The 23,044-nt window shown below is 41.0% G+C and overlaps 1 protein-coding gene across 2 annotated transcripts in view; it reads right to left on the reverse strand.

The window, feature by feature from the left end:
* Nucleotides 1-22,409, reverse strand: part of CDH7 (cadherin 7) — a 120,993-nt gene extending 98,584 nt beyond the window's left edge. Inside the window, exons 1-2 of one of the 2 annotated variants that reach the window (XM_039839981.1) lie at nucleotides 22,227-22,409; nucleotides 9,971-10,378 (exon numbers count right to left, since the gene is read on the reverse strand). In XM_039839981.1, coding sequence (XP_039695915.1) covers nucleotides 9,971-10,180 — 210 coding nt within the window. In that variant the 5' untranslated portion in view covers nucleotides 10,181-10,378; nucleotides 22,227-22,409. Of the gene's footprint in view, nucleotides 1-9,970; nucleotides 10,379-21,414; nucleotides 21,494-22,226 lie in introns of those variants that run through there. The other variant, XM_039839972.1, reaches the window with a different exon arrangement.
* Nucleotides 22,410-23,044: the final 635 nt, after the last annotated feature.

A 23,044-nucleotide genomic window follows, 5' to 3' on the forward strand; every position in this document is an offset into this window, starting at 1 on the left:
ATTCACTGTCTTCTCCCAACAGCAGTCACTGCGCCTCCCCATTTCACAAGGTCCCCATGCATCTGATGAGCACTTGCTGGCGACGTCCACAGGTGCCGGGCTTGGACCGCCAGAGGCCCTGTCCTCACGCAGCTCACTCTCTCCCTTGATACTTCGCCTCGTGCCTCCCTTCTCCTTTGCGAGCTCACAGCAGCCCCGTGAGCTTGTTATCGCTGTTCCGATTGCCTAAGAAAATGAGTTCATGAGCTATCTGCTCAGAGTCACGCCGCTGGTGAGCGGAGGAGCCAGTTCTGAAGTCCAGCTCATGTGATTCTGATACGTGAGTTTCCAGCACGAGCCCTGCCCTGACGAACACACCTGAGGCCACCTGATCACCGTCAGGGACACCGAACAAAGATTCCTGAATTCAGAAAGAGACGAGAGCGGGTGAGCTTCAAAGCCCTGAGCAGCTCGAATATTTAAAAAAAATGAGAATAGATTATTTTTCTTTCTGATGAAAATAGCTGACATTAATATTTAGATTTCAGTATTGAGAACCTATGTAATTTGAAAAAAAAATCGTTATATGCGATAGTGTATCTCACAAGCAAAAGTATGTAATTTTTTTTTTGCTAAATTCCAACAACGCTCATTGTTTGGAAAAATAATAAAAAGAATTATTGCCATGACTGCGGAAGCCTCTGAAATAGTTTCGACGCCTCCTTGCTTACATTTCCATTTCTCCCACACATCATGCAGCTCTGGGTAGAAAGTCAAAAATGAAGTGCTGTGAAAAACTAGATTTTATCGGTTTGCTCAGAGTTTGAAATCAAACTTAAACATAAATCAGGAGCTACGGACCATGTGAAGAAAGCAGCAATCAGAAAACAATACATATATAACAAGATATTAATCATTTGACTATTAGGGTTTTTTTAAATCATAAATTCCACTGTGAACTCTTCACTGGATCTGAAATAGAACGCGCTTCCTCCTCTGACCTCAACCCTGAATCCTCACTCATTTGTATGTCTTTTCCACCACCAGTGGTCCTCACGTCTCCAACAAATGATCTGATCGATGGGAAAAACAGTTTCCTTTCAGATCATTACACACAACTGCGCTCCCACACTCACCGAACACAGCTGTTGTGCCATAGGTAGGAGCCTAACTGCAGGTGTTACCACGATCGACCAAAAAGACAGCTTATCTTTTGTACTAAAGCTTGTATTCTTAATTTCCACATCAAGCTTTATCCTATCCCATCATTTGATACCAATCTCTATAAAAGGCACTTTTCCAAGGTTGTCTATCTGCTCTACGATTTAAGTTACTTTTATTTTAGACATGGCTCCGTATTTCTTTATTCACTCCACGTATGATTTTAAAATTACAATTAATCTCTCCCTATGTGCTACAGCCATCTATTCCATTAGTAATCATTTTTTAACTGTTGATTGCTTCATTCTTCTTAAATGCGATTACACTGAACCCCAATGACTAGAACTTACCAGTACCTATTTCTCCTGAATAAGCAAAATTAGCCACCTAAATTCAGCTCTGTTATGATTCAGTTGAGAAAATTATATAAACTGAGTGAGAGAGAGAGAGTGAATATGAGATAGAGTGCCGAGTTTCTCATATATATTATGGGGAAAAAAATGCCGACTTTGACGTCTTCATTTCAAAGAACCAAGTGCAGAATATGTAATCCTGTACTCTCCACACACACTCTGCTCCACTGTGGACACTTAAATGACTCACAAATCAGAAAAATCTAATTTAAGGATTTAAGGATGGCTTGACTAATTTCGCTAGTGATCATCACAGATCTTTCAAACGCACATCTGCGGAGCATTATGTATGTGTTGTCCAACTCTTGATTGTGTGTTTTCAGTTAAATACCTTAAAACATGTCAGCGTTTAAGAAGTAAACATTCGAAGGGAAGCGTTCTTATCAGATAACTGTGCACTGTTTACACACAGAACTTGCCGGAATGATGCGGCCGTTCTGGTTCCTATGATTACTGCTCCTGCCACACAGCCCCAACTTGGGAAATTACTCTTCTTCTGCATTTCTCTTACAGAAGACAAGGATTCTAGCTTAATCAGAAGTGTAGCTGGCTTCCCCATATTGTCTTGCTTCTCTTCCCCATATATTTTGGGCTCTCTTTTTTGTTGTTGTTGTGTGGAACAGAACAGAAGATAATTGCCAGGTTTTTGGTCTGAGAAGACCTAATGCCGGCTGAATTCAACATGAGTATTTTCCTGGCAATTTCCTTTCTCTAGCTATTATTTACCGGAAGTGTTCAGACCCTCCCTTAGACTGAAGTGTTAAGCTACAAGGTGCCAAAGGAAGCTGGGCTGACTTTTGAGCATATCTCAAACCAGGCCAACCTCCACGGGTCCACACCAGTTCACTGGAATATGGCAGGGAGGGCCAACTAGTTATAAATGGTCCTTTACTTTTTAATACATCTTCTGGGATGGGCTAATGGTCTTCTTACTTATTTGAAAGTGTACTTGCATCAGTTCAAACTCCTTAAGTGTATTATATTTCACATACCAAAAACTAGAATTCTCCAAGGATGAGATTTTTTTAAAGAACTGAATAAAAGTCCTAAGTATTTTCTTTCTAGATTCTCAATCGTTTGTTCTCGTTGCACATTCTATCCTGGAAATTTCGGTTCTAGGATTCGTCTCTAATATTTTTCTGTCTCGGCTAAATACTATTTTAATCTTTCCATTATTACCACTGCTTATTATACTAAGTATATTCAGCTTCAACATTTGTTAAATTTTAGGAAGTGATATGTAATGATTTGAGAGCCCTGTAAGTGTATCTAGTTTTCTTGAATACCTGTCATTTTAAAGCTAAAGGTTTCAAAAACATATATTGAAAGGGCTTGATAATAATGCAACGAAACCTGATGCTTTGCAGGAAAATATAATGTTTTTATAGTCGTAAAACATCTTAACATTCTTTCCAGAAATTTACTTTCCAGAACTGATATAAACATCCAGATTAGCTTTCTAATTCTTCTAAATTTTAGCTCTAATGATGGTCCTTTGACTCCACTTACTTTCCTTTCAAATGCATATGTCACCTCATCTCTAATATAAGAACACCCCCTTTTAACTCACGAGGCTTTTCTGAAGATTTAATCAGTGTTGACTATGAAACATAAATGTTAGAGGCTCTAAAAAATATCATTAGGAGGAATTACTAAATCTTTTCAAACATTGAGTATAATTCTATTCATTGTTTAGACTCCAACTCTCTTGGGACTATATTAAAATATAACACATTAGATTGCATCCCTTTCAAACCAGCAGCAGTATTTACCCCAACTTGTGATTACAACTTAGATAATTTTATACCTTCTTCAAGATTTCAAACCTTTCAGATATGTTTTGTCAGTGAAGGAATCTGGCAGACTCCCCATAGCCAAGTAATCAAAGTCAACATCACTACGAATGAGTCGTATCAAGGTCTTGTAGCTCCTGACAAGATACTGTGAGAAAGGCACAACATCAGTTCTATGGTTCTCTTGCCAAAACTACATCATAGGAAATGTATACAGTTGAGAGGACACATGACACCAACCCAGACTGGGAGATGTGCTCCCGTCACTGGTCGAGAATGACGATGAGAAGAACTGAGAAATTGTCCCAGACTGAAGAGACAAAGGAGACAAGACGAAGGCCAGGCGTGATTCTAGACTGGCTCCTACCAGAAAATCCACTTTATTGTAACAGCTGGAACAATTAGAATATGATGCCTTGATGGGTAATCAGTATTATGCCGATATTAATTTCTCGGTTTAAATACTAGGTGCAGTCATGTGGGATTAACATTTGGAGAAGCTGAGCTCTGAAATAATACTTTGCAACCCATGCGAAAGTCTGAAATGATTTTCAAAGTAAAACATTTTAAAATTGTACCTAGGAGAGGTTGGACATTTATGTTTTGGAGCGTTCTTTGAAGTACTGAGAAACTTGTGAGTGTAACCTAGGTTTCGACTTACTCATCTTTCTACTATATCAAGCTTCCTGCAACAGAGTATTAGAAGGCTCTGTCCTATTTCTCAGAAGATAATTTTTTTTTTGCTTTGATGTGAGGATTGTATTAAAGGATTATAAAATCACAGAGGTATCCCACGTATCCTCATGCAAGTCCTTGTTCACGGATGCGTGAATCCATCCCTCTGTCTTACCCACCTCTACGGCTGTAGATGAGCTGCAGACTTTACTGCTTTCCCTTACCATCTGCTCACCTGCATGGCTGATCAACCAGGCTGTGAATTTTATTAAAAAGAAGAGTTGATTTTTTTAAACTCTCCTATCTACTAGTGCAATACCCATCACAGAGTAGGCACTTAATGAGTATGTGAAGAAGAAAGTAGAAGGAGGAACAGAAAAGACAGGCTGAACAGCACGAAAAGAGAACTTTTGGGGTACAATGTTCAGCATATTTATACAAACTACTGTTTCTCTCCACTGATCATAATCACTATGATAGATAATCAATATAAATAATGCAGATTTCATGCAGATTAGAATGAAATTTCTCGCAATATAGTATTTATTTATGTTTGAACCAGCAAAGGTTCAATGATTGTCCTGCTGTTTATCTAATTCTATCATTTACCTTGGTGAGTTATATCCTGTGACTCTGTACAAATGAGCTCTGTGAACAAAGCTTGTCAAACAATTATAGTGCGCTCACTATAGAAAGGCTCGATATTGTCATTTTAGTTTATGTCTTATTTTGCACTTAAAAATTCAACATGAATACAATGTAAAAACATAACTAGTATAGACTTTTTAAAAGAGAATGTTTGCTTTTTCCATCACCAAATGGGTGACAAGTGTGTATAGATACAAGTAAGCATTGAAGAAGACAGCACTTTTAGATGATTTTGACCAGCAGAAACAATCAGAAAACTCAGAGCCAATCTAGACTGTCCAGTTTCACTAGAATTAGGTTTATAACCGTAAGCCCCCTCTCCTCCAACTTTTAGCTATGCAGTCTCACCTGATAAAGCCTCTGGCAATAATCTTCATTTCTAACCTAAGACAACTCAGAAGAGAAAATGAACATTAAACTGAATTAATGGTAGTTTCTGCATTTTAGTGACAAAATCAGAAATATTTTAATTCATTATGGTTGAAAAGAAATAAAAACATTCAATTGTTAATTTTCTGAAGAGAAAATGTATTCAATACATGATAGATACACCGGAGTATTACAAGAACTAAGGATAACTGCCCAAACGTATTTCTAAAAATCTGAACTTATTTACATCTTTGTCCAAACTCCCTTTGAAGCCACCAGGAATCCCACACGTCTATCAGCAAGGTAACAAGAACGAGGGTTTTCACAATTCTCTCTGGTTATAAAGATATGATGATGAAAATGGGTTTTCTACACAGACATAGGGAAAACACACTGCATTTGCTCTCGTCTAAGACTGGAGGCAACTTTAGATACTGAGAGGACACCTTTGTCCTTTTTTTCCCCTCCAAAATCTATAAAATGTACATTTCACCGTGATGAATATGCTCTTCCTTAAGTAATAAATATCTAGGATTCATTCTTTACTTTTTGTGTATCTAAATATAAATCTGCCCAGTTAAGGAATCTAATGCCTAGCTCGATTTTTTTTTTTTTTAACTCGACCGATTTTCAAGATGAACATTTCTTTTCTGGGACACTGAACCCGGCTTTATTTATCAGGAGACACAGAACCTCGTGGTGAGAGATACTGCTGAGGTGTAATTAACATGCTCACCAACACCCTTGAGCAAGCTGAGATTTAAAGCTGAGAGCATCTCACGCTGAATTTCTATGTCTTTGATTTTGACTGGGATAATAGGAATAAATTCTCCCTGAATGAGAGGGGAAGGAAGGGGAGTAGCGGAAAAGACAAGAGTGATGGCAACAGCTAAAGAAGCAGACTGTGGAAGAGGCACGGAGCACACATTTCCGAGATGGTAATGGCCCGGAGCACAGCAATCGGCTGGCAGCCCATTATAGGGAGGAGAGATGGAAAACACTAAATACCTGGAACAGAGGCTGGGTAGTTTTGTAGACAATTTTTTCTTTTTTCTTTTTTTTTTGGTCGGATTGTTGAGGGACGTTAAGTGAGAAATGTCAAGGTGAGGAAAAGACTGGAAAAGTACAGTGTGTTGCAGTGAGATGGCTGGGAACTGCCAGTCGACGGCCAGCTCGGGCTGATAAAAAGTCACAGGGAGACAAGGAGGGACTCTCCACTTCATTCTCCCGAAATGAGGGCAAGAAAATCGGCGACTGAGAAATACTCGTCGGGAAAGGCGAACTATTATTATTCTTCGAAACGGAACTCCATTATTAACTATAGTTAATAATGCTGGATTGTATTATTGAAAGCTGCTGAGAGAGTAGTTCTCATCACAAGAAAAAAACCTCTTTGTAACTACGTGTGATGACGAATGTTAACTAGACCCATGGTGATCATTTCTCAACATACACAAATACTGAATCATTATTTTGTACGCCTGAAATAAATACACTGTTAGATGTCAATTATACCTCAAAAAAAAAAAGAACTCCAGTAGAGTATGATCTAATGACCCCTTTCTGAAGTCTATACCTTTAGAGTCAGTAGTTTATCAACTCATCTCATGGAGAAATGGTGGCATGCTAATGATAAAGGTCAGAGTCTCACACAGCCCAAAACCTGTGCCCTGGTGATCTCTTGGTGACGGTTCTAGAAGCACTACCAGCCCCCTTCCACAGACTGTTCTACTTTGGTCTTGAGTTACCATGTTAAATAAACCCAGTGAATTGGCTAAAATAATAAATTCATGGGTCGTCTTATGACATCATCATTCTCAATGTCTTAATGACCAAATTTTATTTACTGTGCAGTCATTTATCTTGTCAACCACCAGCCATTACCATGGTCTCCAAATTCAAAGGTCTAAAAAGATTTACAGATGCAATTTCTCTGACATTTGAAATCCCTGTGTTTAAGGATCGAATCATTTACCCATTGACTCTTTTTGCCGTAGTCGAATCAACCATGAGTATAAAAACATGATGTACTTCTAAGCACATATAACACAGACAATTCTTCTAATTCACTGCACTAAATTTAAATACTACTTAGTTATAAAATAACACCTGCTTTCATCTGAAAGGTCACAAACATAACATTTGAGATATAACACAATAGATTATCCATAACTCAGTTGATTTAAAATACGTCATAAAGTACATAAGTATAACAATGTCTAGATTAATTGAATGTACGTTCCAAATATCTTGATCTCATTTACTCCCAGTAAGAGTCTTGAATTGTAGATAGCATTATTCCCATTTTAGAGTTGAGGAAGCAACGTGCCCAAAGTTATACAACTAGTAGAAAGTAGTAGCAATAAAACTGAAGTGTGTTTGACACACACTGGACTTACCCATTATGTGATCAAATGAAGCCATCAGGTTTATCAAGGTCATCATTTGTATTTTCCAAATTACCTAAATAGCCAGATTTTGCCAGAAAGAGTAGGAGCATGGCCATCTAACTAGTATAGGTTAAATACACGTCTGTGAAAAGTGACAATTACCTTCCTTACTTCTTCCCACGATGACCTGCCTATTCATTTTTCCACATCTTCATCTCTAATTTTTAGTTATCTCTGTTATAAAAGCTTCTGGTCATGGTCATTATCTCCCTCAACTTGGAAAAGAAAACATATGCATTTCACACACCCAAATGAATGCACCAAGGTCAAAGTCCTTCTCATACCTCTGCCCATCAACCTAGAAAGAGTCCCTGTGTCATCTCCCACATACAATCTAAAGCCTCAGGTTCTCTGCCACCTCTTCCCAAGCAAACACGACGGGTCCTTTAAGGCCTTTCATTTGTCTCTCTAGTCTATAAATTCTCTCTCCATCTCAAATTATTTTACTGACTTTTTTCTGTATTTTAGTCACTTAAGGGTTTTTTTTAATGCATTTACCTCTTGAACATTTTACTGTGAGCTTCTGTGTTGAACTCCCAATATCCAGAACGCAAGACAAAAACACAGACTTGTTTCCTGTCGTATAAAATCAGCCAAGTGATTGTCTCTGATAAATTGAAAGGGAAGCACAGAATATTTCTTGTTACCTAATCAAGGAACCACACAATTTCTCTTATGAAAATAGTAACAGCACTGCCCAGCAGTTTCCTGTACTTTTGGAATTTAAGCAGTCTTAGGAATATGTATTTGCATAATTTTAAATTGACTTATAGGGTGTAGTTGCATATAAACATTCCGAATTGTGAAGATTGTAAAATTTAAAAGGGTTTTTTAAATTTTTTAAATTACATTTATTTCAAAATGTCAACCTCGCTCAGGCAATTCCATTTAAAACTAAATTAATGAGAATATTTCGGTTGTCTTCAGAAAATTTTACATTCTCAGAAAAACATGATTTCACCTAACGACTACTGATTCTTTCTGAATTAGTTGAATATCAGAGACCTGTCCATTTAAAAAAGTTTGATGAATGTATTAAATGTTCACTAAAAAAGAATAAAATGAGAGCTAGATTCTTAGTTAGCAACACTGCATGATGGTCACTGCTATCACTTTGTTTATAAGAAAACAAAGAAGAGAAATTGAGAAAGAAATTCAGTACATTTGCTGTGTATATGATGGTACTATTTATAAAAGTTAAATGGCTATGAAAAAATACATATGCACAAAAAACTCTTGTGTACTTATCTTTTCATAGCGCAGAAAAATGCTGGCTGGTCTAAAAAAAAAAGGCCTACTCCACATCCCTAGAAACCTTGAATTTATTCAAACACTTTTGTTTACAATAAATGTCTGTCGGTATTTGTAAACTATAGAGGCGATAAATGAAAATAATAAATATAATAAAGATTACCTTGATTCGTGCAGACACCCATCAACCCTTACTGGTGTTCAAATGAAAACATAACGCATAAAATAAACAGCAGAGATTCTTCCTCAATCATTCACAATTGAAAAGTCACTCGCGGATAAATTCATGGGGAACAGACACATAAAACTGACAAAGCGAAAAGTAACATGCAGAAGTATAGATTTCTCGTCAATGCACTCTCTTTAGAAGCATTCACCAGTGCTCATCACCAAACTGAGAAGTTCAGGAAATCTTTAAGATTATGAAAATATAATTCATAAAATTATGAAAATACGGAGCTACAACACGAGGATATCAGGGGAAACGCCACGCATCCTGAATGCACTCAAAAGAAATTTCCTACCCAAATATTCAGACAAAAAGAAGCTGTGGGCGGCGGGGAGCGGGGAGCTCAATTCGGCTTCACTCAGCCACCAAAGCAGACCACGAACCGCTCACCACTGGTCTACTGTCACTTCTAACTGACTTCTGCTTAAATTCGTTTCTAACCAAAAGGAAATTTTTAAAAGCAAATGAAAAACACCGTCCATCAAAATAAGACCATCGCTAGGAAAAGTAGGTTTGGCTTGCTCATAATTCAGAGATGACAGGCTCAATAATTTCATTTTTCACTTTTTAAACTGCAAGAGTCAGGGAAGGATATATAAGCATAAAGTTAGTATGGGGCACTGTTTACATCGTACCTCTCCAAAAGAAGCTAAAAAGTCACCTGATTATAAGAACCCGCCACTCTTCATTTCTTAGTGAATATTCTTGCTCTAATCTTGGAAATGGTTTTACTAGGGAGCCGCAACCGCGGTACAGCGGGCATCGGTAGAATCCTCGGTTTCTAGAAATAAAGCACCACTCCCTAAGCTATGGCTTCGCCGTAGAAACAATGCTTGTATTACCATTTCGGGGTGGCCGACCAACACCAAAAACGTCAGAAACCATTTCATAGGAGTGACGGTTTCCTGTTTTCCATTCCCAAAGCAAAAACTCAGCAGCTCTCCATCCAACCACAGGCATTCACAAGAATCGTTCGCGACCTCAAAAGGCCATGTGCCCTACCTTTCCTACATAGAGAGGGTCTGAACCCATGTACTCCTCCAGCACAAAGAACTGGTTCCACACCCAGCTGCGCTTGGTCCGGGGCCTCCCTGATGGGAAGTAGGGCTTTGATCTGGACCTTGAGAGTTCCGCTTGACTCATCCCAGAAAAGCACAGGAAAAGAGCGATTAGCTGCAGCAAATGGCAGAGCTCCGCTTTGCCCAACTTCATCTTTTTTTTTTTTCTTTCTTTTCCCTGTGTAAGAAAAAAACCTTGACAACAGAAAAGGCACAGTTCCAGTTGGCTTAGCAGCTCTTGCCTCCGGCAGGGTGTCAGCTGGGAGTCCAGAGATGATAATTTGTAGAGTCTTCGATCGGAATAGGTCACCACTGGGGGACAGCCTTCGCCAAAGAATGGTGTGAGGGGTTCCTGTTGGAGCAGAGAGGGAAACTAGTGTCAGAAACCAAGACACATAACTTTTAACTTTCATTGACGAACTCCACATTGATTGTCCCAAGATAGTTATTTGTATAATCGTTAAAATAAAAATGACAGAAATTTTCAATAACGGTTGCCATATCTGTCAGTTGCATAAACACTGCTGATGCGGAATCATTCGCATACATAAGACAACCTGAAAATCTCGTGTTTCTTGTAGGGCAGTCTATTTGAACATATGGTTTATTGAATACAAATGGAGCAACATCGGTTAAAAAATCATTCTGATGCTAGCCTTTATTTTATTTCTTATATTACAGTTCCATTCATTGGTGTGAGACTAGGAAAGCAAAGCAGCTCAAAGCAGGGTTTGAAGCCAACGGACAGGACAAATGCCGGTTTCAATCTCTCCTGTGAAACTGTAAAGAGAAACAGGGAAGGATGAGGTGCTTCAACACCGGTTGACTGATTCTGAGTCACAGCACACCAGCTGTTTTGATGTGTTCTGATTTGATTGTGATCAGCTGAAAAGCTCAGTCGTTTCCATTTTCCACCCTTCAGACTTATTGTCATGGATGCTGTGTAGCAACCTGGGTTAAGCTATCGCACTGCAGTTCTTTGTGATTCCAGTTACCTAGTGAACATCTCCCAGCGTGGCTCATGAATACTGGGCCTTCTCCCGTAAACACTTAGGGGACTGGATCACACTGACCATCAGAGGGCCGAGGAAACTCAACTCTATTTGTAAGCTCCGTCATTGTTGGCATGAAGCCAGCAGGTGCTTTAACAGCAACGCGGAAAAAGGAAAACCTTCTGATGTCTACATTATTATTTCAGTTACAGAATTCTGAATATGTAAGAGATATAAAACCAGTTATAAAACAAACTTCCAAACACCCAAAACACAGAGGAATGAGAATTTATGACAAACTGCTCACTTAAATCACTATGCTGCACTTTGGTTTATGAATTCATTTGACTACCTATAAATAAATCAACAATAGAATAATTGAGGTGAAGGATTAATATTTGCTTTTTCTGAGGGAGAGGAGAAAAATAGTTTTAAGAACATAAAGCCAAAAGATAGCTCCCTATCAAGCCAGAAAATACACTATATAAGCTTTCCCATCTTTCTACCTGTCTCTCTGGTAACATGAATGTCTGTTACTCAGATGATTTCTGACAGTCAAATTGCTTATGGAAAATGCCATATATAGTAGAAAAACGGTGAAATTTATCAAATATGTTAAAATAGCCCACACAACTGGAAGGAACAGGTTGCATCAAATTTGAGCTCTATTCAAATGAACATATCTGTGTTACAGAGAGCTCTACAGTGTTTTGAAATCCCAGAGGGTATTGCACAATCCAGTGTACAGCTACCTGATGTATGCTGAGAACCACCAGAACAGGCCAACTATTACTGGAGCATACTAACTGCAGTCTGTGCACTGAATACTTTCTCCCAAAATCCAGGTCTCCCATCTAAGGAGCAAAAAGGAACTTGGTCCATTGGAAAATCACTCTAGGGAGAACTAGTTGTTCCAGACTTAGAATTATCAACAGAAGAAACTTAGGGTCATGTATTGATATTCCAACATAGGCCCTTCAATGAGGTTGTAAGTTCACACTGCGAGGTCTGGACTAACCCACTTAATGGAGTGACGGAAGGTAAGAGGGTGCTGACACCAGGCAACGGCGCACTGGTGTATGGGATTGTCTGTGATGAGCCAGAAATCACAGCCAGGTACTCGTGGTGAGTGGCCTTAGGTAGGAACAGCTGTCAGCACGCCAAGAAGCATGGTGATGCTAGGGGCAAACCAGGTTTCTGGGGACCCGGGTTAGAGTTTTAGTGACAGGACTGAGACTAGCATGTGAAACCTGAGGCCAAAAAACATTTCCAGTATCACCTCTCTCCTTTCTCAAGAGAGAATGAATCTTCTCATAAAAACAAGGACATAAATACTTTCAACCTAAGGCTCAATTTAAAAAAAAAAAATGGGATATGGCGACATTATTTTAGGCTACTTTCTAGACTGAGTGAATTTGTCTCAGTGTGAAAATGTATCTGATGTCTTAAAAACTAAGTAGCAAATGAACTTTTGGAATCTCAAATTTAGGGAGTTTTAAGTATTCACTGGTAAAGACTGGGCGTCAGAGAAAGGCCCAAGTTCTGAGTCAGTCGTGTCTTTGCTATGCAACCTTGGACAGGTTATTCAAATTCCAAGAGGGCAAAGAGAGAAAGCAGAGAGAAAGCCTCAAGCCTCTCACTTATAAAATGAGAGTAATTGCGTCTACTTCATAGGATTAAATAAGCAAAACATGAAAAGCTAAGGATAGTGCTCAGCCCAACTAAAAGCAATAAAAAACAAACAGCTATTGGGATGATTATTATGATTTTTTAATTTAGTTTGATACTATTTATGTTAACATATTTTGTGTGTGAAGTGATAGTAGTTTTCATTTCGATGTTCCTATAGTAAAATGTTTTAGACAACTCTTACACTAAATGAAAAGATTCTTGATAGTTCCAGTCAGTGCCAGAGAGCTATATGGATCATGACCCAAAAAACTGAGATGGATACAATTGCACCAAAATCCTTAAAAAGAGAGAGAGAGAGAGAGAGAGAGAAATACTTTCTTTCCTAAAGGCATGTCTTCTGTAATTTTTATAAGTCAAAGACTGGTATCAGAATTGGATAAATCTATTTCAGCTCTCCTGGGATGTTTATTGATAAGAAAGAAAAGAAAGAGAATCTGAACAGGGACCAGGACCACTGGGATCGTTGTCCTAAAACCGCCACCATCTTCTGTGTGACCCCGGATCCCTCTGGGATTTAATTTTTTGCATTTGCAAAAGAGGAGCTGAATTAAATTACCTCATAAAGTCTGTTTTTTCCAGGACTTTTCTGCCTTTGACAATTATGTAAAATTGATTTTATTGGTTTTTAAGCTATGAAAAAGTGCATATTGTTAATAAAGATAAAAGGTAGAGAGATTTTAAAAAGCCATAGGAGTGTAAAGGATGCATTTGGCATATTTACAAAATTTATCATGAATTTTAACATGAGATGCCTAAATTACTCTTCTTGCTTCTTGAAAACTGTCTGCCACACAACAAGATGATGGCTTTATCAAACCAGCTAGACTATATAAAACGAGTTAGTTCAGAGCATGCCATGGATTACCTTACAGTCATTGAGATAATATTTGTGAAGGAAAGATTCCTAGAACTCCGCACTTCCCTGTTTAAATCAAGGGTTTTAAAAGCAGCTGGCAGTAAAGTAAATCTGGGTGAACAGGGATGTCTACTATATTTTCATATCATAGTATCTAGAACAGAAGCGGACACATAATTGGCATTCAGAAAATATTTATGAAATGTTTGTTTTCATTATAATTAACTTCACTTTTTAAAGATGGAACATTAACCATGTACTAAGTTACTCTGTAAACTCCTTTGTAACTCTACTGTGTTTATGAGTCAAAATCACTCAGAGTGATTCCTCTGGAGTTCTCTATGGTATTTGATGTATTTGCCACACTCCAGCCAAATGTCCTTCACCTTTCTTGAAGGTCTGTAAGACTGTACAAGGAGACTTTGCCTGACTGTGTACATTATTGGAGAATGGAATGCTCTTCTATGAGACAGACAAATGTCTCTATAACACCCTTTGTGAAGTGCACCTACAGAACTGGGGAATGACGTGCGAATGCCTGCGACAGGAGGCAGGGTGTTTCATAATGAATATTCATCAATATTTTTGGTAGCTACTGACTTTACTGGGGATATATACCCAATATGGCAAGGGAAAAGTCGTCTGGTTACAGGTCAGGTGACTCTTTTCTTCATCGGTCTTCCACAAACCCTTCCCTTCTCTTTCAATCAAATCTGGTTTTTAAGATCAAGGCCAGTACGACAGTTCAATCCAACTCATCCTGTCCCGTGTTGGGATATCAGGAAAGAAATGAAGGACCCCGAACCATTCTGAAAAACCTTCAGTTATCTGTGGTCATCAAACAGAAGTAACCAAAACTTGAACTTAATTTCCTGTTGCGTAACTTCTCCAAGCAGAATTTCTATCTTCCCACATATGTTAACACACATAAAGGTAGCACAATAACATTTTTCCTTATAAATGAACTGTAGCACAATTGCGATTGATTTTTCACAATGGGTTAAATATCGCTTTGCAAAACTGTGCCCTAAAGCGAAGTCCTGCACCTTCTTAGACTTCCATATTGTTTATCTTCTCCCTTTCTTCAGCTTCCTCTCTGCGTTTCATAAGACAGCCATCAACAAGAGGCAAGTCACAACAGAAACAAGCGACCTCTGCACCCAAGCCGTGTCGTGTGTCATCTTGTCTTCTGTGGGCAAGCTTAGGAGAGTGACCTTCTGGAGGTCTGAAGAGCTGATCTGTTCACCATTACTAGCTCATCAAGAAAGACAGTGCAGAGAAATGATGTATGGTGTGCAGTTTAGGTAACTTCTACGGATGTGTCAACTTCTGGACAGTTACAAATGTGTAGCATCATAACTTTGAGGAGGAAAGCAACAGGGATAGGTTATATCTAAGAACTGAATGGGGCCAACCACAGATGTTTGAAAGAGTTGTGGCGATGGCTAATGAACTAACAATTAACCTCCCCATTTTTTTTTTTAAAATCTAAGAATGAAAATGTGTTCCTTCGGTCTGCTATTTTAAAGCTAAAGTATTTTTTTAAAATGTATAACATTTGATTTTTTTTCAGAGTAAAAATATATAAATATCACAAGTAATACTTGTGATCAGCATAACACGCCTTAAAAGAATATAAAATAAAACCTAGCAAAGGAAATTTTAAATGGATTGAAGGAAAAAGGAAAAAAGGGGGCGGGGAGTGAGAAGTAGTCAAGCGGCATTTACTAAACCAACATCACTTATTTGACATGAAATCACTTTATCATTCTACCTTTTGTTCCAATTATTTCTGTTCAACTAAGTGGCAAAACTGATTTCCAAGTACATAGATTATTATTTATTTAACTCATAGCTAATATTATTTTACTGAAATGAATTCATATTATAAAATTTTCTTGGATTTTCTGCTCCACTTAATAACTCTGTGAAACCACTTTTAAAAATCAGTTCAAGTAACTATCACACTCCTCTTAATCAAATGTTTTGGTCACGCCTGAAAACAATGACTGAACATCCCATAATAACGAGAATTTTCTACGCATCAGCATAACAACTGTTAAAAAGTAAAAGCAAACCTTCTAGAGACTGTTCCACCTAAATTAAAGGCAACATGCCAAAAACATGGCAAGGAGCATAAATGTATCATGTTCAGCCACTCATTCACATATAACCACAAGACTACCTTAAACGCATGCTTAATTAGCAAATAATTTCTATGTGCTAAACTGCTTTTTAAAAGGCACACAGTGCTACATACCTTCTAGAAACAACTTGAGCTATAAAATATGGCTATCGATTATATTAAAATAAAATGTATTACTATTTTAGGGTTTGTGGCACTTGGAGTTAAACTAGGATGTGTTGTTGCAGTCCAACATAAATAACCAATGGTTTATCTGGTAAAGATTTTATACCATCACAGTTTCTCTAAATTATGGACAAGGAACAGCTGCTCATGCTTCTGTGTCTGGAGTTTGCATCAGAAGTGGGGGTTCTGACATGTTTTGAAATATACTGGGTGTATATTTCAACTCTAACACAGTCCGTTATCTACTGGTACCACTGACTTGAAGTTGTATGTCTCTTTTAAAGATGAGTACAGTTCACAATTAGGTGGAACGTGATAGCCCCTAAATAAATTCAATAATTTGCATTTTCTAGGAAAAAGGTGTTCAAAAAGACACTTGAGATGTGTCACTGTGCTTGACAGAAAGTAATCCATGAGAATCGAAAAAATCCATAATGGATGACTGCCAACACCTCCAGAACCTAACTGATACTCCCCACGATGTTTTGCTGGCTGATCTATAAAACGTAATCGTACAAGAAATCATTTTGTAATGATAACAAAATAAAAAAAAAAAAAAGAAATCTTGCTGTTGGCCTGTGGGGAGGAAACTGTCATTTCCAAGACTGCTTTAAGCTGAACCACATTCTGACAGGCATCTTGTTTTTAATGAGTACTTACGAGGGGTGAATGATATCCACACTGGAGAGTGGAAATGGCACCACCTCGCAGCAGCGTTAGAGGGCGCTATGAAGACCTCGCCACTGCCTAAAGAACAGCCCTCCGTTGACTAGTTTTGTGCAGTCTGGGGAAAGAAGCCTGTTCTTTTTTGGACATCCCTTGGCTATTAGATATTAGTATTTAAACTCAATGACCAGACCGTCTCCTGATTCATCCAGTGTCTTCTTTAAAGACCTTCATTTGCCCTTGCTTTTCCCAGGATAGCTGTCACCTGTCACTGTGATTTATCACTGTCCACAAAGTTAGCCTGTTTTGTAACAAGGATAATATTTGTTCATTGTTACTTTTACTTATTTTTAAAGTAGATCTACTGAATGCATTTGGGGGCACGCAGAAAGGGGAAACAATACATTCTAACACCCACCCATTCGTGGATGAGCAGATGTGACACCACCACAAGGCAGGAAGTAATCCAGGACAAAGAACAGGTTAAGAGCTGTGGCCATACTGTTTCTGGCCACAACATGCAAGCTGAGTTATTAAAGGCAATATCTATGGGACAGAGACTGTCACTTCAGTATTGTAGAAGTTAGCTGCTTGGTTCTCCTGAGGGTTCATATTAGAGAATAAAAACACAAAGAAGCCCCCAAACCCACTGCTCCTCATGACTGAAGAGTCCCCAAGTGGTAGAACACAGAAGAATAACATATTTGAACTGGAACGACCATTAGAAAAACCCAAGGCGCTCCCTTCTTTATCAAGGACAAAACCAAAATTTATAGATTCCTGGTGAAATGCCCAAGGTCACATAGCTAGTTACTGATGGCACTGGGCATGACTAAATGCGACGAATAATTTAAAGTGTCTGTTAAATATTTCTCACTCTGATAATGAAGATTGTTTTAATTTATTACCTTTGGAATTTATCACCTTCTCCAAAAGCCAAGAAAAGTAGAGTTGATCTTACTCAAATTGTTATATGACTATGAGTCTGAACTTCAAAGCCGGAAATCATCAAGATCTCCATCCAGGAGGGTCGGGAATGCAGAATAAGAGGGTGAAGAGATCTATTTAGGATTGTACATTTATATGCAACAAATAAAATGGACAGTAAGCAGTATCCAACTTGAAAATTGCCTTCCACCCTTATTAACCCTGGTGATCAAAAATAACTTCCTACTGTACTGAGAAACTGTAGTAGTTAAATATTTCCTCTGAAATTTGAACAATGGCCCATTGAATGTTTGAGAAATAGGGTACCAACTCGGAAAATCTCTTGGCATATAAGAATGTCTATATACATATGTGATTATTTGGTTGTTGCTACAACAAATCCTATCTTTTGAGACAGCTGTCTCCTAACGTACCCGTTATAATCATTCCAGATTTAATATTGCCATTTTCAGCTTCTATTTCAGAAATATACTACCATTTATTTCATCTGTATACCATTGAAAGGTTAATATTAACTTCCATACGTTTAGTAGTGATAAAACAGCCCTCTTCTTTTGTATGTAAAAGGTATAATTTTTTTACATTTTAATTAGTGAGGCTGGTGACCCTCTGTGATGTGACTTCTCACGTAAAGTAACTGTGATCGAATCCATTAGCTCCCTGGGTCAGATAACATTATAACCACAGACCACAGCCTCCTACCGTTAACTGGCCTAAATTTTCAGGCAGGGGCCCTGGAAATGAATCACATAGCCTAGAGTGTGCATCTGGTGATCAGACGTGGAATGAAAACTTCTCTAAGTGGATCACAGAGTCAATTTCAACGAAACACAAATAACCTCTGTCATGGGTGAAAGGGATGAAAAAGAAAGAGGAACAATAGTTTATAATTAACTAGAAGCAGCCTATGTCAATCAAAGACAAAACAAAGTGACAAAGCACAGTCCTTCTCCGCTATTCATATCATGACAAAGAGGTAAAATTATATTTAAAGGGCTTTTCTTTATACTTGCATGGTGTATCTTAGCTGTATCAATTTTAATTCTCAATTTACCCTCGCATTTACCATCGCACCAGGTTATGACTCATGTGACTTCAGTAAAAGGCAACATGTTTCAATAAACACTTTTCAAAACAGCCAAAAAGAAATTCTACCAGAATGGAAGTCTACCCAATAATGTGACGTGGATGCCTGGACGGAAGTCTGCGTATGCACTTGCACTGATCAGTCAGTGAGGGGTCTTGCAGAAGGCCAGGGGGATGTGTTGGCAGGGGCATCTTTCTGCAGCACCAAGAAATTCCCAGAGGAGGCACTCGAGCACTGCTGGTTGCAGGCAGAAATGCTCTGCCTGTCAGAGCTGAGGAGATGGTCACACAGGACTCGAATCCCATGTCGTCTTCCCTTGTCCTCAGCTCCCCTTTACGCCCCATTTAAAAGCAACCGATTCCTTCATGCCAAGGAGCAAAGCTTCTATCACAGTCCCTCTGCCATCGACTCACGTGTGTTAGTTATTTTAGAAGTTTCTGAAACTCCCAATTTAAGCTAAAGCTTTTTGAAGCCTTTCAAGCAGGTAAAAAAAAAAAAAAAAAAAACCTTTTGTGTGTGTGTGTGTGAGAGAGAACCGTGAAGTGATCAAACTACTAATGCAATAAATGCAAAAAATTACAAAATCGAGGAAGGCTGAAATCACTCGAGCATACATATTCCCAACACCGAACAGTTGATGGGTTCAGTACTTTAAAACGATTTCTAGATCTGACAAAGAAAGTAACTGACTGGACACAAAAATGGATTTACTTCCTCATGTAAGTATACATTCAGAGAAGTTTAGAGCAGCTTTGCCCTTAAAAAAAATAATAATAAAATGCTGAAGGATAGGGAGACCAGCGAAGACATCAAGCCTGAAGAGGCAGAATGGGTTGACTTTCAGATCTAGGAAGACTGAACAGTGGCCAACTCAGTATACTCCCCACCCTCTCTTCTTCATTGGATGCTAAAAACTAGAGTCAGTTCAAGGGTAAACTGCAGTAATAGAGATGCTTTACAATTACTCTTTTATAAGAAAAGGGAAAGCTCTGGGCTATTAAATCAATAAAAGTAGACTTAAGAAGAGTTGTGAGTCTGTCAGCCGATTGTTAACACAATTCTAATGACCTACCGCAGCTCTTCGTCACAATAATATCTCACGTTGTAAGTGCACAATGCCCTTTTATTAGCGCTGCAGACCTAAGTAGCTTTCAGCAGAATGCTGGTCTGCACTACTGATTATGGCACCCTTTATTTTTCCTCCACAGGCTGACTTTCAGCTAACTTGACCAGATGAGATGATTAACGTTGGATGCTACCTAATTGCTCCTGCCACCCGCCCCCCCCATATTAAATACTAACCTATAAGTAAGATTTCCACCAAGTTGCCAGTTTCACTACCTGCTTCATTTCTTTGGCAGTTTAACTGACACTGTTGCGAGTAGCCCCAAAAAACGATGAAAATCATTCTCGATGTATTTTATTCCCTTTATATATGTAACAAGAAAAGAGCTTGGGTAAACTTAAAATCTAACCAGTTCTTTGGGAAAGAAGTAATTTTGGGAGAGTTACTGAAAGCTTCCAATGTAATTACTTTCTTCCTCAGCTCTCCCTGCCCCCACCAACTTGTCTTTATAAAGACACACAGGACTATTTAGATGTTGCTGGCAATAGATCGATGAAAACTTTCCTTTATTTAAAAAAAAAAAAAGAGTGCCACTGCTCCTAAACTTTTAAAATATTTTTGTGATGTCGATCTGACTTTTAAAATGCATACTTGTTACGTAGCATGAACCACAGAGTCACACGTTACTTATATGTTTCTATTATCCCCTCCGCCCCATAAAGTTGTTTATGTACTTCTGCATTAAAAATGATCTGAACACCTGTCTGGTTACAGGGATTATCTTTAAGTCCTACTTAAAGATATTTCATTTAATAAATGATCTAATAAACAGAAGATATTTCTTGCAAAATAAAATCGTTTTAAGTATAATTAAGGTCCAGTATGCACAACTCCAAAGCTTTGAGACACACAGACCTTGATGCTTACTTCACAGGCTCTCATTTGCCCACAGCTGGGCGAACTTACTTCCAATCTTTACTCACCTGGACAATATCTAAGAAATCCGTAAGGTTAACGATCTAAACGTGCAGCCAATACAGACAACAGGCCCTTGCTCGTTAATCCACGCTGAGAGGTCGAACACCAGCAAGGAGCCGAGTGCCATGTGCACCCGCGAAGTCCGCCCGGCGTTCGGAGCAGCAGGGCGACCCTTCCCCACCGTACCCCGAAGGAGCAGTGGGGCGGAGGGGAAGCAGGACGCCCTGCAGGTGCACGGTGGCCGCAGAATACTAATGACCGCAAAAAGCCCCGCACCCCGAAATGACTTCCACCTTCAAGGAAGGGAAACGGAGTCTAGCGCGGATGGTTAAAGGACCCCCGCACCGCAGACGCGCACCCCACTCCGGGCTCACACGCTGCAGAGCCTGGCGGCCCCGGGGCGCGGAGTTCTGCCTCATCCAGCCCCGGTCAAGGGGGGCCCACTGGTGCTCCCCCTCCAGGAGAGCGGGCCAGACCGTGCTCGGCGCTTCATCCCGAGAGCGCCGGGTTCTGCCCTCACCCTGAACTCACGAGCTCGCGTCGTACCTGCGGTCGCCCGGCGCCGGCTCTCCGGCCCGAGAGCCCGCAGCCTGGTCCGCACGCCGGTTCTGCCTGGCGGAGCAACGTCCCACGGCCACACAGCAGTAACTTGGGGACGCCAGAGAAACTCCGCGAGGATCCCCCCCGCCCGCTTTCCGCTCACTGCTGAGTCCAGCCTCCAAATGCGCACCGCGAGGGCGCGCTTCTGCCCCGCCGCGCGGTCCCCAGCCCCCGGCAGCCACGCGCACTCACCTGGGGCCTCGCTGCCCTCCCCGCGGCGTCCGGCGCCTGCCACCAGGGCGCTGGCATCCGAGAGGGCACGCGCTCAGCAGCCGGGCGCCCGCGGGCGCTCGGGGACCCAGCGTGCGCAGCTCCGCGCACGGGGCGGACGGGGGGCGCCGACCCCGCACCCGCTGCGGCCAGCCCGCCCGGCGCGGGCGGCTGCTCCAATCACAGCCCGCTCCGCGGGGCCCAGCCCCGCCGCCTCCGCCCGCTCCCAGGGACCCGCCGGCCACCCCGGGCCGCTCGGACACTAGGTCCGGAGCAGCGGGAGCGCGCGTCCGGAGAGAGGGCGAGAGGCGAGCGCCGGGGAGGAGGGCGGGCGCCGGGGCCGGGTCGGGGCGGGAGGGAGCGGCGCAGGTGAGGATGGTGGGCGACGAGCGCCTGCCGTCAGCGTCGTGCGCGGCCGGCCCGGGGAGCCACTGAGACTTGGGCAGCTCCCGGAGACCCAGCGAGAGCTGTTGGAGAGGTAGCCGCTCCGCCGCCTCGCGCGCGCACACCCGCGCGCACACCCGCGCGCCCCTCCTCCCCCGCCCTCCCGGCGGATCCGTGCAGATGGAGTCCTTCGCGGGAGAAGCCCGGGGAGCGGGGAGAGTGGGAGGGGCCGCAGCCCGTCCATCTCTCCGCCAGGTATTTGCATCTGAAAGCGAGGTGCTGGTGGAGAGCTTTGAGAATTTTTGCAAGCGCTCCCACCTCTCCCTCCCCTCCCTAAGCCGTCCTGGAAGCCTTGATCAATGGAGCTCCTGGGGCACGAAGGCAAAGTCATAAAACTAATCAGAACTTACAGTTTTCTTGCGTGATAGTTTTGCCCTTTCAATCTCCTCGGACTGCCCTAGTTCCACTTTCTTTACTTGCGGAAAATTTCCTCCCCTGCTGGGCTCTCTAATGCAAAACTCCCGAGGTGTGTGATTTACGCGCCGGGTGGGCTCGCCGACCCTCGCGAGGTGGGGAAGGGAATCTGGTCGTTCATTGAGAACGCGCCGCAGCCGGTGGAGCTGAGCACGCTGCGTTTTCCTCTACTCTGGGGCTTGATTTCACCTGACGGCTAGGCGCGCTGTCCTAGCGGTGAGGAAGGTAAATAGATCATTGCCGAGTGCGTTCGTTATCGTTTTTCTCATGCTGCCGGTGGACCTTGCCCAGCTTCTCCTGTTCATCCTTAGCAGTGAGGCTCCAGATACCGGTTCTGTTCACCCCAGCACACTTGCTCTCCCCAATCCATCACCTCCCGTCAAATTACCTTGCATTTTCCCTCTCATCTGGTATTTAAAACTGAATTATATGCTAATAATTCTAACAGCGAACATTTCCTGAGTTTCTGTTAAGTTCCAGATACCACGCTACTCTGGATACTTAACGTCGCTTCATTTTAAAAGTTATCACCAAACGACCCTCCCCAGCTCCAGGCCCGACTGAATGGCCCTTTCGTGGTCCATTTCCACTCAACTGCCAATCACTCCAACTCGGGATGTTTAGAACAGACCTCCTTATCTCTTCTTAGATGTCACCTTGGATTTCTCACTATGCACTTCTCTGTCTGAGGCACCATCATTCTTCAGGTATCCAGACATTAAACCTTGGCTCTGTCACCGAGGCCTTTTACAGC

Source organism: Pteropus medius, unplaced genomic scaffold (assembly GCF_902729225.1).
Source record: "Pteropus medius unplaced genomic scaffold, Ma_sr-lr_union100, whole genome shotgun sequence".
In the NCBI taxonomy this organism is placed as follows: Eukaryota; Metazoa; Chordata; class Mammalia; order Chiroptera; family Pteropodidae; genus Pteropus; species Pteropus medius.